The sequence below is a fragment of the Euphorbia lathyris genome, chromosome 1 (genome assembly GCF_963576675.1).
Source record: "Euphorbia lathyris chromosome 1, ddEupLath1.1, whole genome shotgun sequence".
NCBI classification, from domain to species: domain Eukaryota; kingdom Viridiplantae; phylum Streptophyta; class Magnoliopsida; order Malpighiales; family Euphorbiaceae; genus Euphorbia; species Euphorbia lathyris.
This window is the reverse complement of record NC_088910.1, coordinates 49802041-49817529: the sequence shown is the minus strand read 5'-3', so window position 1 is coordinate 49817529 and position 15489 is coordinate 49802041. Positions and strand designations below refer to the sequence as shown.

Below are 15489 nucleotides of genomic sequence, written 5' to 3'. Positions count from 1 at the left end.
TGAGGATTCCGGTGAAACTAAAGGCAACCAGAGAAGCAAGAGCATTCGGTGCATAGGGAACTCCGAGTCCATTATCCCTATTCCTATCATTGATGGGCTGAAAGAGCAAGAAAGGGTAGATGCAGCGCCTATCAAGTGAGTTTTTATGTTTTTCACTAGAAAACAGTTAGTTAGCTACCGCAAATAATGGATATAAATTGTTTTTCACTGTATGAAATAACTTGTTTTGTATTTATAAATCAAGCCCCCAAATAATGGATATAAAACCATAATTCGATAGTGTAATTTTACGGTCTTTACCGAGTTTGCTTAGTACAATGTGCATCCACAAAAAAAAAATATAAATATGAATCTATTTGCTTAGGTACTCTAAACGTAGTAAGCAAATATTTTTTTTCTGTTGTGATTTGCAATATATAGTCGTGCTCTAACTTGTGAAGGGGCGATTTTTTCTGTTGTGGTTTGCAATATTTTTTTTTCTTTCGGTATAGCCGTGCAACTAGGTTTTAACCGCCCCTACAAAATCTAGGGGCGGTTTTACCGAGCGCCCCAAATCCGTCACCAAAGGGGCAGTCAACTAAAATGTTGCTACAAAAAGGCCACTAAAGCCCCTTTTTTTGTAGTGATAGTGCCTAGTGTATGGGGGGATGTTTTTATTTTTAGTTGCAATCATTTGGAGGTACGTGCTGGGGAAATTGATTATTGTTAAATCCTTCATAGAATGCAAAACGAGGATTGGTTAATGAATGCCTGTCAAGATTCATTGCTTTCTTATTGCACATCTAAGTATCTGTGGTGATTGCATCATTTCTCTAGGACTCAAGAGAGTTGTGCACCACCAGGAATCCCTGCAGCTTATATGACCATGACCTACGAGGGATACCTGCAACATAGATATAATGTGCAATTATAAAAAAAAGTAATGAGACTTTTGTACCATAAAAATTAATATCCATAATTATAAAAGGAATAAAAATTAAAAATTAATATCCATAATTTTTTCTTTTTACATTTCGTACGTGGAAAACACCACACTACCGTTGAGCTTCATTGGCTCTTTGTGGAACATACACTGCTGTTTTTTTTCCAGAAACGAAGACTAAATCATTACTTTTGACTAACATTTATTTTACAATCTCACTTAACATCACTTATGTAAAGCACTAAGATAAGGCATTTAATATCCATAATTATAAAAATTAAAAATTAATATCCATAATTATAAAATTAATATCCATAATTTTGTCTCTTTGCATTTCATACGTGGAAAACACCACACTACCGTTGATCTTCAATGGCTCTTTGTGGAACATACACTGCTGTTTTTTTCAAAAACGAAGACTAAATGATTACTTCTCACTAGCATTTATTTTACAATCTCACTTAACATGACCTATATAAAGCACTAAGATAAGACCTTTAATATCCATAATTATAAAAGGAATAAAAATTAATATCCATAATTTTGTCTTTTTGCATTTCATACAGGGAAAACACCACACTACCGTTGAGCTTCAATGGCTCTTTGTGGAACATACACTGTTGTTTTTTTTTTTAAAAACAAAGACTAAATCATTACTTCTCACTAACATTTATTTTACAATTTCACTTAACATCACCTATATAAAACACTAAGATAAGACCTTTAATATCCATAATTATAAAAGGAATAAAAATTAAAAATTAATATCCATAATTATAAAACTAATATCCATAATTTTGTCTTTTTGCATTTCATACGTGGAAAACACATGTAGTAGACTACCGTTGTGTTTCAAAATAAATCTATTTTGTCTTTTTGCATTTCATACGTGGAAAACACATGTATTAGACTACCATTGAGTTTCAAAATTGGCTCTTTGTGAAACAAACACTGCTGTTTTTTTTTAAAAACAAAGACTAAATCATTACTTCTCACTAACATTTATTTTACAATCTCACTTAACATGTCCTATATAAAGCACTAAGATAAGGCCTTGATTTCACAATCTCACATCACCTATATAAGGTTAGTCAGGCAACATTCCACCCCCATCTACTTTGATTTATATAATTCCGCCTCTTGAGATTGTTCCAATGGCGGCATCCCCTCTTTACTCATGTGGCTTGGTTCAAGTTATCCTTGCACTCCCGGCAACCTCCTCCCGACCAGGGAAACTACAATTTCCTTATAAAACAATCGAATCCAATGTGTGTAATTTACTGAATGCAACTGCATGGCCTTAACAGTTGAGGATTCCGGTGAAACTAAAGGCGACCAGAGAAGCAAGAGCATTCGGTGCATAGGGAACTCCGAGTCCATTATCCCTATTCCTATCATTGATAGGCTGAAAGAGCAAGAAAGGGTAGATGCAGCGCCTATCAAGTGAGTTTTTGTGTTTTTCATTAGAAAACAGCTAGTTAGCTGCCGCAGGTTTTTCATTAAGATGTTTGATGTTTGATGTTGTATTAATTGGTTAGAGGTTCGATTCTTCATTTTTACATTTTAAGTAAACTTTTTTTTGTATTTCATTTATTACGGGGATTAATCGGGGATTACCTGTCGGGGCTTTACAGGTACGGGGATACCATTTCATCGTCCCGCCCCGTACCCCAGTTGCATCCCTAGTTCTTCTCGACTAATTTTCCCCAGAACGAACGGTGATATTGCCAAGTCTGGCCCGGCCCAAGCGCGTATAAGCCCGTCAAAAATTGGACGGGCTTGGGCTTTACGAATTTTACATCGGCCCGGTCCGGCCTGACTCGGATCGATATACTATATAATATATATATTATAATATATAAATATAATATATATATGGTGCAGGCTATAGTTACTTCGTTGAAAAACAAAGTAACAATTACTTTGTCTAACTGACCGTACACTATATTTACACTTAGGCCTTGTTTGATAACTAGAAAAAACACTTAAATTAATATATTCAGCACTTAAATTAAATAAGTGTGTTTGATAACCACTTTTTATTAACTACTTAAATTTCTCAATTAAATTAAAATGCACTTAAAATGGTAAGTTAAAATTTTCTACTTAAAAAACTCACTTAACACGCTCAGCACATCTTTGAGGGAAAAAAACGCTGCTCACTACATAATTTTTTTTTTGGAATAGCTCACTACATAATTTTAATTATTTTAATCGTATTGACTATTTTTTTTTATAGAAATCATATTATTATACCTTTAAAGTTTAGTGCAACTCAACATCTTTCTCTGATTTTTTTTTTTTTTTTGTCTTTGTCTTATCAGTTTAGTGTGATTTTTTTATATGGATTTTCGGTATATTTATTTTTTTAATATGTATTTGTTTGAATTATTTAATATGTATTCCTTCAATTATTTTTAGTTCCATCTGAGAATTTATAATATTTGTATAATATCTATTATATTTTATTTTATTTTTTTCTTTAGATTAGTTGAATTAATATAAAAGAATAAAAATTAATAAAAAATATAAAAGGGTAAAATTGTCTAATTTATTATTTTGTGTTTTTTTACATTGTAGTTATCAAACATATTAATTACATTAAGCACTTAATTTTCAGTAAAAACCAAACAGTTTTATAGCTAAATATTTTCAGCATTTATTATATTCAGCACTTAAAATTCAGCACTTAATTTTTCAGTACTTAATTTTCAGTTTTATCAATCAGCACCTTAATCTCAACCACTTATTTCTTTGAAACGTTTATACAATTATTTTAACCGGTTACCTTTTATTCCAGTCTTCCATATTTCTCACCCCTTTTCTACGCCATGCCTCTTCTTCTCCAACCGAACATCTCTTTCTTCCTCGCCTCTACACCTTCATCTTCGACATTTAATTCCATTGCTAAACGCCTCCATCTTCTAAGTTTGAGTTTGATAGATTGCAGTCATTATCGAGTTTCAGAAATCCATCTTCATCTTCCATTAATTTTTTGAGTCGAAACTTTAACCCTTCCTAAGAAGAAATTTGTCGAAACAATGAATTGGGCAATCGTACAACCGCGACCGAGGTGTGAAGCTCCGTTTTAGCCAGAAAAAGTCTCATCTGAGTCATCTTGTACTAAAAAAAATTATAAGGTGAGCCATCTTAACAATTGGTTTAAAACATAGGCTTCATGTCATGGTCTTCTTCCTGTTCTAATTATGCCTATTCTTTTGCTTCTGCTGCTTCTTCTACAAATCCAACTTTTCATGCGCAGAGCAATAGTATGAGCTATTGGCCATGTCTCTACTAGTAATGAGGAAAACGAAGCCCTGCCTTCTCTACCAAAGATGTAAACCTCGTCGGCTGTCGAGGAAGATGGAGTCATGCCTTCTCTACCGACTGTTGAAGCAGTTAAGATTAGCTTTTACTTTGTCAATTTCTCTTTATGACTTAAATTCATTGAGTTTTTAGATAGGTAGGTATTGATGCTTATTCATGGCTTCATAAAGGAGGTAGTTTAGTTTTTTCTCATCTCACTATTTGTCGTTTTTGCATTTGTTGAAAGAGATTCACATTTTCCTAATTGCATTTGCTATTTGGATAAGTATGTGACAGTTTTGAGTTTCTATTTTATAATTACCAGGAAAAGGCTTGATCCTCTTGAGGCTTATGTGCCTGCTGTCATATTGGCCTGCTGCAAATTAATGACTTGGGTAATTTTCCTCTTTCTCTCTTCATATGTTATAAAAGGAAGTTGTGTGTGCATAATAACAAAATCACTAATCTCTGCATTATCTTTGCAAGTTGTTAGGAATATAAGTTTGATTGAGCCTTCTAATAATGAACATTTGATATGATGCCTTCTATAGAAAAATGGTTGGAGGTGGAGGACCCTCAATTTGCTAGTTGTCGATCTCCTCGGGTCCTGTTGGATCTCTTTGCATAAATATTATAGCAGTAAAATTCTGCATTGAGTATCATATTTATAGAATTCATTTTGTTTTTGTTTTTGGTTGGTAGTGATGATGTTTTATAGCTGGTTGATCTTGTTTCCTTTTACAACGTAGGGTGTTAATCTTTTCAATTCAGGGAGCATAGTGTATTAACTATGAAGTCAACGTGGTACTATGTTTCAATTCATCACAAGAGAATCAAGGAAGTTCAATTTCACTTGAGCTTTGAATTTTTGGCTGGAATGCTACTATCAAAGTCATATTTATCTTCATCTGCATAGCTATTAGGCATTTTTCGGTCATCCTTCCATGCATCTATTTTTCAATCAATAAACATTCCCATTGAGGATGTAGTTTGATTGGGAGATATCAAATCAATTAGGAATTTGCTGACATATTTCAAGCAATGTTATCTGTTGCCATAAATTCTGAGGTTGTCAAAATTCTGACATTTCTGTTTTATAGTTATGCTAAATGACAATGCCATTGTGGAGACTTAACTGATATAACTAGCTGAAAATACCTTCAGCCTCTTTCAGTCTCAAGAGCGAGAGCTTGTAAACAAGTATAACTATTCCAAAGGGTTTTTCGATTTGGTTTTGGACCGATGCACACCCTTAATGTTAATGCCTACTCAGTTGAGTATTTCAAATAGTATAAATTAGTATTACATGTCTGCTATGGTACATTCTCTATATCGTGCAATTTTGAAGTCTTTTCTGTGCTTAAAAGTTCAGTAAATTTCAAAATTAAGCACCGTAGCTATTGTTGATCCTAAGGCCTATTTGGAATTAATGGACTCTAATGTTCATTTTCACTTATAATCAGCCTATATGCCATCTGTATAATTTGATAATTGTTGCAATGTGTTTATAATTCTCATATTCTTACATGCCTCATTGATAACTTGTGGAGAATTTCCGATCAGCTTCCGTCCCTGTGGGGGCGTCATTGGGTTCGACGGGGGAAAGTTCCGATGCCAAAGTCAGTATAAAGTATGGAAGAGTAAACTGAATTGACAAAGTAGGGTTTCAAGGATTGTGTGAAGGTGTACCTTGCTAGCTTGAGATGCAAGCTATATATATAGTCGTGAAGTTGTAACCTTTAGTAACTAGAAAGTCTTCATTAATGCTTCATTAATGGCGGTTACTGGTTTCCTTTAGGTATGCCCGTTAGCTTATTAATAGCTCATTAATGGCCTTTATTGCGGAATCGGCTCCGCTGCTCAGCTGGCGGACCGAGGGGTCATGGCGGATCTCCACATAGGTTTGACTCCGGATCTCACGTGGCAGAGTCTTGGTGATCCGCCTGTCGGATCTCCTCACTTGATACGCCATGGCATTCTGGTATCAGGTGGTCGATCTAGGCGAATATCTCCTTTGATCCTTTGGATAATATCCCAATGTTATCAGAAGCCCCCCTAAAGTTCCTTTAAAGTCCTTTAGGGCTTTTGAGCTTCTTCGTGCGCCGTCATAATGACTTGCATTGATGGTCACTCTGCTCGATGCCAATCGATGGGTGACACGTGTCGTAGGCGCGCCGCTCGAGGAAAGAGAAAACGCCTTCTTCCTTCCTCTTTTTCTCTTTCCACTCCATTTGCATTCCTCTTCCATCTTCCTTCGAGTTTTTTGCCCAGAGTTTTCCGGAGTTCAGAATCCTCGAAGCTTTAACTCTCATGTAAGTGAATCTTTTCATTCTATTTTTCTAAATGTTTAGGAGTTCTTCTTCATCCTCCGAGTCTACATTTGAACTTTTTAATTTGACCACTTCTTCCGAAACCGTAGTTAGCTGGACTTCTTCTTCTTCGGAAAATTCTGATTCTTCCGAAGGTACTGTCAGTTACGACTTAGCTGAGTTGCGTAACTCGGTGTGTAATAGCAATCGAACTCATTCAGGTAGGATTCAGAACTTTCCCATCGTCGTTACTTGTTTTTCTCCGACAATAGATTCTAGGCGGTTTTCGGGAATGGAGGCATCTTCTTCAGCTCCGTCTAGGAAAAAGGCGCCTCGTGCGGAATCCACTTCCTCCCGTATGAGCGCCGTGGATCTAGCGAATCTGGTGGATCGCTTTCCTTGGATAAAAGAATACGAGACTAAATTGGCGGAAGCTCATCAACGACCCGCCTGTCCGCCAACTGGGTATTTGTCTGTGTACAGTTGTCACGTCGAAAGAGGGTTCCGGCTTCCTCTTCCTAAGATGATGGCGGATATCCTAACTTTGACATCACTGTCAGCCAGCTGCATCCAAATGGATGGTTAGACCTGGCCCTGGATTGTTATTTAGCTTCAAACTTAGGGATAGTTTGTAACCCTCGAGTCTTCCGAACACTTCACAAACCGACGAAACTAAAGGCCGAGTCCTTTTACACCTTTGCTAAATTTGGTACCTATTCGTCGTTTTCTGGCAAGATGTCCAATGTCCATCTCTGGGATGAGAAAATTTTCTATGTAAAGATAAGGGAGGGCGAGTCTCTAGGCTTTCCGTCGGTTTGGAATGCCAAACCTTTGCATATGGCGGGAGACATGCGTATATTGACGAACAGTGATGAGGAAGTGGCGAAAATCATGAAAAGTGTCAAGGCGGAGGCCTGGACATACGCTGACGCCTTGGACTTCATGATGAATGATATTCCCTTAATCCTCTAGGAAGGGAACAAGATCACTTATGTGAAGTTTACAGAACTCGATGAAGGTAACTTTATTTTTCCTTGAACCTTGATTATTTTATGGTTCTTTTATCAGGGGTTTGTCTAAGGCCAGTCACGCTCTTGTAGAGATACGTAAGAAACTGAAGGAGGATGAAGCTCGAAAGAAGGGGCAAGTAGCGAATCCTCCTTAGAGCTTGGAGAAGCGCCCTACTGGCGATATGGTTGATCCTCCTCTTCTAAAGAAGAAGAAATCTGTATCCATAGGTGGAGGAAAGCTAATGGCAGATGCCATGCGTGTCGTGAAACCAACGGCAAGACTCGAAGAGGTACGTTGATCGTATTATTTTCTCTTCTCTTACTTGAATCTTACTTTTTATTTTTTAATGTTTGCATAGTTGGTGAAGCCGAACCTGGAAGGTTACTGGTCCGCCAAGTATGGTGACAAAGGATCTCTGAGAAATGAATCCGTCATCAATGACTTGGACGAAGCTCTTGGCCAACTTGGGGAAGTTCGGGAGAGCCAAAATAAGATCTCGGGATCAGCCCATGTCCAGATGGGAAAAACGGAGCTTCTTACGGTAAGTTCCTTATCTTTTTCCGCATTTTTGGATGAAAGAGTGATCTCCTTTGGGGAGATTTTTTTTGTTGTTCTTTCGCTTGAATTGGGCTTTTGCATTGATAGGTATACACCCGTATGCGTGCCATGGAAGCGGATCTCCTTCAAGGAGTGGCGGATAAGGCAACCATAGAAAGGTTGGAGAAGGAGATCGTCGTTGCCAATGCGAACGCTACGTCCGCCATTGCCCTAAAGGATGCTGAGATCCTTAAATTGAAGAAGCAAATGGATGCGGATGCTAAAGAATATGAAGCTGCTTTAGAGGACACGGAGATCTTGGCAGGGGAGCGAGCTTACTACTATGGCGAGTGGATCATGGCGTATGTTCAACTGGCGCATCCCGAGATTGATTTTACAGATCCGGAGTTCGTGGTTCCTGACGTGGATGTTGTCCTTAAGTATCGCAAAATTCCAGAAGTCAAGGACTACATCCATGATTACATTCACAAGGTGATGAACGGATCCGCCGAAGAAAGCAAGCCCCTTGTCGACCTTGAGCCAGAGGACCCCGATAAAGTGCCTTTGAAGGCGGGTGACCAAAGTGGGGAGCTGATAACCGATTGTACTATTCCTCAAGAAGGAGTTGTTTCTGTAGAGAAGGAAACCCCACTAGAGGGCACATCTGGTGTAAAGGATGCTAAGGAGGATGCTCCTACAGACGTTTAGTTTTTGTTGTAAAACTAAGTACAATTTTTAATCCTTATGATAACCGTTTACTTTACTTTATGCCTTATAATATTTCAGCAAGTAAATTTATAGGCTTTAGGATTGATTTGAAGTAGGTGGCCAGCCATACCTCGTGGTGTGAATCTTTGTGAAGGCTTGAAGCTTTTATTCCTTTTAGAGGAAGTTAAGCTGCCTTAGGTGATCGATTTGCTTCCTATCTTTGAGGTGAATCGATCCGCCCTTAGGTCTTTGAACCCTTCTTTGGAAAGGGTGTGATTGAGTGTAAAGATCTCGCGTCCGAGAAATGTTTTAACTCTATATCTAATGGTGATCATTTAAGGATTGATCCGCCCATGAGATTGTTCTCCTATCTTTGAGGAGAAAGTAAAGAAAGTAGCTATGTCATGATAGCATTGAATGCGTTTGTTGGCCCCCCTTCTTTTTTAGTCCGGAATATTTATATTGCTACAAAACAAATACTTAAAAAAGAATTGATAGGACAAAAAGTGCTTTTTATTGAATGGCGATGTGCCTTATTACAGTAGATTGGTCTTATATGTGAGCCTCGTTAAAACCTTTGGTAAGAAAAACCTCATGGGATAAAAACTTATCAAAGGAAAAAGAGTACTCAAGACCGTGATTACATTCTATTTTCCGGTGAAATATTTGCGGAGGTTCTGGATGTTCCATGTACGCGGCAGCGTATTTCCCTCCTTGTCTTGTATTTTAAATGTGGCGAATCCAATCTCGGTAACTATTCGGTACGGACCTGTCCAGGTGATCCCCAGCTTTCCTTTCCCCTCCGTAGATTGGATTTTGTCTGCTTTTCGGAGCACGAGATCTCCCACATTCAGATTGACTAGCTTTGCATTTTTGTCATGATAAGCCGCGATCCGCTGCTTGTAGGCTGCCATGCGTACATATGCCTTTTCCCGCTTTTCTTCCACTTGATCAAGACTTTCTTTCAACCTTTGATTATTTTCATCCTCACAATAGAATGCAACTCTGTCACTTGGGACCTGTATTTCGACTGGGATTACAGCTTCCACATCATGAGAAAGGGCGAATGGTGTTTCGCCTGTGGCTATTCTGGGAGTAGTGCGATACGCCCATAGGACGCTCATTAACTGATCCGCCCACTTTTTGTCATGCTCCCCCAGCCTTTTCTTTATTCCCTTAACGATCATCCGATTTGTAACTTCGGTCATACCGTTAGATTGAGGATAATAAACGGAGGCGAATCTGTTCTGAATGCCCAATTTTTCACAGAAAGTTTTGAATTCTCCACAGTTGAATTGCGTTCCATTGTCAGTGATAATTGTGTGGGGAACTCCATACCTTCCTACGATGTTATCCTTGACGAACTCCACCATTCGTTCAGCATTGATAGAGGAGACAGCTTCAGCCTCTACCCATTTGGTGGAATGATCTACTGCCACTACCACATACTTCCTCTGTCTTTTGGTAGGAGGAAAGGGTCCAATGATATCAATTCCCCAAACTGCAAAAGGTCGACCTTCGATAATGGGCCTTTGAAGGTGTTTAGCTGTGTGTGACTCATTTGCATGAATCTGACAATTATGGCAAGACTCCACTAACTTTTGAGCATCAAGTTCCGCTATGGGCCAATAAAATCCTGCTAACCTGGATTTCTTCAAAATGGAGGCAGATGCCTCATGGGCTCCACATGTGCCTTCGTGCAACTCCTTGAGGATCTGCTGTCCCTCTTCTGGCACAATGCATTTCAGCCAGGGGTGGCTGAAAGACATTCTGTATAGGTAATCATTTATCACGGAGAAATAGGCCGCCTTCCTTACTATCCGTCGAGCTTCCTCCTTGTCCAAAGGCAAAGTTCCATCTATCAGATATTGGCGGATTGGTGATCTTCAATCACTCTCCACAGACGTGAGTAAGGATACCATCTTCGAGGCGAATGCCGGTGCTGTCTTGACCTCAAACGGGCACTACAGATCCGCCCACTGCTCCTTGCTTGAAGCCATTTTGGCTAGGTGATCGGCCTCTGTATTAGATCCTTGAGGCACTTGGATTAATTCCCACTTGGTGTCTCTTCGAGGTGATTTAGCAACTTCTTAACCTCATCCACATATTTGGCCAGAATGTCATCTTTTACCTCAAAATTCTTGATTACCTGGTTGACCATTAATTGGGAGTCACTATAGATCACGATCCGTTCAGGAGTTATTTCCTTTAACAGGCGCAGTCCCAATATCAAGGCTTCGTACTCCGCAGCATTGTTGGTAGCGAGGAAGTCCAGTTTTGCAGCGTAGTGTAGTTTTATATATTGGGGACCTTTGATCACGATGCCAATACATGCGCCTTCCACCGAAGAAGCCACATCTGTATACATCGTCCATTCCTCAATTTTAGATTTGGGGAGATTCATACCTTCTTCAGTAAATTCATTCACAAAGTCTGCCAAGACTTGACTTTTCAGGGCTGATCGGCTTTCATAGCGAACATCGAATTCCCCTAGGCGGATTGCCCATTCCATCAATCTCCCCGAGGTTTCTGGCTTTTGCTGTCACGTCCATGCCCTTAAATTTTATTTATTATACCCCAAACCCTAAGTTATATTAAATTCGTTATAGGATTGGTTGATTAATTGGGTGTTACGGGTATAGTTTTGAGGGTAATTGCACATTTTTATAACAATTATAAGTTTAGGGTAAGTTTTAAAAGAAATTAGATTTTTGGAGGACCAAAAAGACTAATTAACCACTTAATTCAAGGCCTATATATAGCCTTATTGAGAATTGAAAATCATTTGGATCAATTCATCCTTTTACATTGTTCTTCCTCCTCCACTCTCTCTCTCCATTCTCCTCCACCTTCCACCACTACCAAAAACAGGGCATCTCCACCGTTTTGGGTGTTGCCGGAAATCTAACCGTCAAAATGACCTCAAATTTTAACTGGAGACTCTAGACACATAGAAACAACTTCTGACCGGAGGGATTTTGATTTGGAGGTGTGAGAAGAGAATACGGGCTAGGCAGATTTTGGGACAGATTTAGGGTTTTGTGGTGTTAATCTCAAATTTAGGCTAAGGTAAGTAACTATCAACTAGTTTTTGGTTTGCATGTATAAATATATGTATATTAAGCTATAAATCTCCATGAATTTGTCTCCTAAGGGTTTTCTTAGAAATTATTTGAATATTGGTTGTTGATTTGAGATTGTGTTCAAGTTTGAAGGAAATGAGTTCACAATGGTAATTTTGAACTATTTTGATGTTGAATTGGTTTTACCTTGATGTTGAATTGGTTTTACCTAAGAGTTTGATTATTATTTAGTTCAATTTATATTGAATTGGTTTTCTTAAGGGATAATTAGTTCAATTGATGTTGAATTGGTTTTCTTAAGGGTTTAAGTGCTATTTGGGTTCAATTGATGTTGATTTGAATTTCTTTAAGAGTTTTAATGTTATTTTGGTTCAATTAGTGTTCAAATTGGAATTTAGTTCAATTAGTGTTCAATTGGAATTCTTTAAGGGTTTTAATGCTATTTTGGTTCAATTAGTGTTCAATTGGAATTCTTTAAGGGTTTTAATGTTATTTTGGTTCAATTAGTGTTCAATTGGATTTCTTTAAGGGTTTTAATGATATTTTGGATTTCTTCAGGGTTCAATTGCTATTTTGGTTCAGTAAATGTTGGATTTCGATTTATTGATGATTGTAGTAAAGTTGGATCTATTTGATGAAATTGAAGTTTGGTTGGATTTTGGGTAAAGTTTGTATCCATCAGGAGTAGTCCGGACGGGTGGTTTGATATTTGAAGACCATGTTCAGTGAGGAACATGGCCTGTGTACACAGTCTAAAGACCTAGTCGGGTATTGGCAGCGAAGTGTTGGGTAAGACCAATACGGGATTAGGCATGGTTAAAGAGACGTCTCGATTATGTTTACGTGTTGTGGATCGATTTACGAGGGGATACTCGGTGATGGATACGATATTGAATTTGATTCGAACTTCGATTTTTAGTAAATGTTTATATAAGAATCGTTGTGTTTTGATTAAGTTTGATTTGAGGTTATTGATCAACATTCTATTTTAATTTGATGTTGTTTACAAGTTAATAAGTTAAGGTTTGGTTTGGTTAAATGTTTTCACAAATGTATACATATAGCTATTTTACGTAAAAACTAGTTTTTATAATTGATAGTTGCTTACTGAGATTTTTGTCTCATATTTTCAAATGTTTTAATGTTTTTAGGCGAAGAAGTACGAGGTACTGAGGGAAGTGTTCGACACTAAGGCGAGGATTGGATACGGCCACGATTGTCCAAGTCGTCTTCTAGGGTATTGCATACCATTTTGTACATGTAGATATAGGCGTTTTTTTGTGTGCTTGTGAATATGTAGGAACTTACGTCGCCCATTTTGAATCGAATATAAAGTTGTGGTATGCCGGATTTTGGTTTGAATGTCCAAGTATGGTGTTAATTTGTGAGATTAGGCAAATTAAAAGTTAACAAGTTAGAATTGGAGTAATTTTCTATGTTTCGAACTCGTTTTGGTAAAACACACGAGAAAAGGGTTCGTAATTGGAAAATATAAATGATTTCGACCTTTTACAAATGTAAAAGTATATGTAGAAAATGTTTTTAAGTTCAAACATGATTTGTAATTCTTAACATTTGATTGTGAGATGTTACTTCCGACTCGTTCACGTCTGTGGTAACGTCTCACTGTCATATCTGATTCTATTTTGGATCGGGTTTGACATTTTGGTATCAGAGCAATAGGTTGGTCCATAAGTATATATATATATAGGTATATCCGTGTCAAGTATATAACTTACTAAAGTGTATTGAGAAGTTGAATAAATATTATTCATGCATATCACATATATAAATTGTAATAGTTTGTTCATCATATAGATGCATCCAAGACGACAACGTGGCCGACCACCTCTAAATAGGCGTAGAGGTAGAAATGCAGAAAGAAAAGAATTGGGATGGGGTCCCGTGAGCACAGAGGATAGTGTAGCCTCTGATGCTAGAGTTCCACCTGTTTCCCAACCTCAAAGACAACCACTAGAAAATCAACCTGTTAATCCTCCACCAATACCACCCGAACCTGAACATCGTGTACCACCTGTGACTCCATAAGCTGCAATGCCACAAGTTGCACAAATCCTGCAGCTTGAACCCCGAACATTAGTTGAAGCTTTAGTAACTATGATGGAAACACGTGAGGCACGTCGAAGGCCTAGTGAGTTAATTGAAGATGCCAAAAACTGTGGGGCATTTGATTTCAGGGGTACAATTGAACCTGAGGAAGCTGATAATTGGCTAAAAGCTACAGAAAAAGCCTTTAGTACTATGCAGTTAAGTACTGAAGATAAAGTAAAGACCGTGTTTGGTTTATTACATGGGCCAGCAGATACATGGTTAACTAGAGTTAGGGGTTTGTATCCTGAAGGTTTAAACTAGGATGTTTTCAAACGTGAATTCATGAAAGAATATCTGACTGAATCATTTCAGAAAGCGAAGAGGAATGAGTTCTTTAATTTGAAACAGGGAACTATGACTGTGAGGGAGTATGTGGATAAGTTCGATGATTTATACCGTTATGCAAGTCAGTGGTTTCCCACTGAGGAAGTTAAATGTGAAAGGTTCAAAGATGGTCTGAGTGCATTTTATCAGAATGAACTGAGTTTGTATGAAGGTACACATTACCGAGGCTGGGTGGAAAAAGCATTGCAGAAAGAAAAGTTGAAAGGCAAGTTAGAATCTGAGAACAGTCAGAAGCAGTCAGGGGATATTGGGAGATCCAAGTTTGTGTAAGGGGGATCATCTCAGTTTCGAGGTGGTCAAACTCAGAGTCAGAACACAAGAGGAGCACCTGTGAGCCGTACTAATTTCCGAGCATCTGATACTATTAGCCAAGCTTCGTATAGTCCTTCCATTGCTAGTAGTGGTAATGGTCCAAAATGTGTTCAGTGTGGGAAATTTCATTCTGGAGAATGCAGGAAAAGGTCTCTGGGATGTTTTCAGTGTGGAGGAAGGGGTCACTTGAAAAAGGATTGCCCGTCATCAGGGAGGATAACAGAATCTAAAAGAAGAATTTCATGTTATGAGTGTGGTGAAGAAGGGCATGTACGTACTAATTGTCCTAAATTGAACACTGTTGGGAGAGGTCGAGGATCACAGGGTGACAAAACAAGTGGAGGTAATTCAGTTGGAAGAGGAAATGGTCGTGGTAATGGTAGAGGTACCAATATGGCCAGAGGAGCTGGTAATACTTCTCAGGGAGCTAGAAATCAGGGTACTCAGTCGGATAGAGCTGCAACTCAACCTCGAGTTTTCGCTATGACTCCACAAGAAGCTGTTGCATCTGCAAAAGTTATCACTGGTATGATTTCTTTATTTGGAAAAGATGCTTATGTGCTTATTGATCCTGGTGCTACACATTCCTTTGTGTCGCCTTTATTTATGTCTGATGTAATGTGGGAGTCGAAATTGATGCCTGAATGTTTAATGTTAGCATGCCTATGGGAGAATCTTTAGTATGTACACATGTCTATCCTAATTGTGAAGTAAAATTAGGAGAGTCCTTTATACATGCGGATTTGGTACCGTTAATGGTTCAAACATTTGATGTGATATTAGGCATGGATTCATTATCTAAGTGTCAAGCCTTGGTAGACTGTTGTAGGAAGAAAGTTAATCT

General features: G+C 38.2%; 1 protein-coding gene across 5 annotated transcripts; it reads left to right on the top strand.

Moving 5' to 3' along the window:
* Positions 1–3717: 3717 nt before the first annotated feature.
* On the top strand, positions 3718–13333 carry LOC136232140 (uncharacterized). 5 transcript variants are annotated; one of them, XM_066021188.1, is made up of 7 exons: positions 3718–4062; positions 4185–4320; positions 4554–4623; positions 5792–7555; positions 7638–7837; positions 7907–8089; positions 8194–8848. In XM_066021188.1, exons 5-7 carry the CDS (start codon positions 7730–7732, stop codon positions 8791–8793), a joined length of 891 nt encoding a protein of 296 aa, XP_065877260.1. In that variant the 5' UTR covers positions 3718–4062; positions 4185–4320; positions 4554–4623; positions 5792–7555; positions 7638–7729; the 3' UTR covers positions 8794–8848. The 5 variants fall into 5 exon arrangements, 2 of the variants coding, with proteins under 2 accessions (XP_065877260.1, XP_065877267.1); XM_066021195.1 differs by lacking the exon at positions 5792–7555 and having other exon boundaries at positions 7606–7837; XR_010690342.1 differs by lacking the exons at positions 5792–7555; positions 7638–7837; positions 7907–8089; positions 8194–8848 and adding an exon at positions 12435–12992 and having other exon boundaries at positions 3724–4062.
* Positions 13334–15489: the final 2156 nt, after the last annotated feature.

Excerpts from the sequence above, each read along its gene's own strand:
- LOC136232140 (XM_066021195.1), top strand. The coding sequence starts at position 7,730 with ATGGTTGATCCTCCTCTTCTAAAGAAGAAGAAATCTGTATCCATAGGT. Across the intron at positions 7,838-7,906 it reads CAACGGCAAGACTCGAAGAG|TTGGTGAAGCCGAACCTGGA; the intron begins GTACGTTGATCG and ends ATGTTTGCATAG. Across the intron at positions 8,090-8,193 it reads GAAAAACGGAGCTTCTTACG|GTATACACCCGTATGCGTGC; the intron begins GTAAGTTCCTTA and ends TTGCATTGATAG.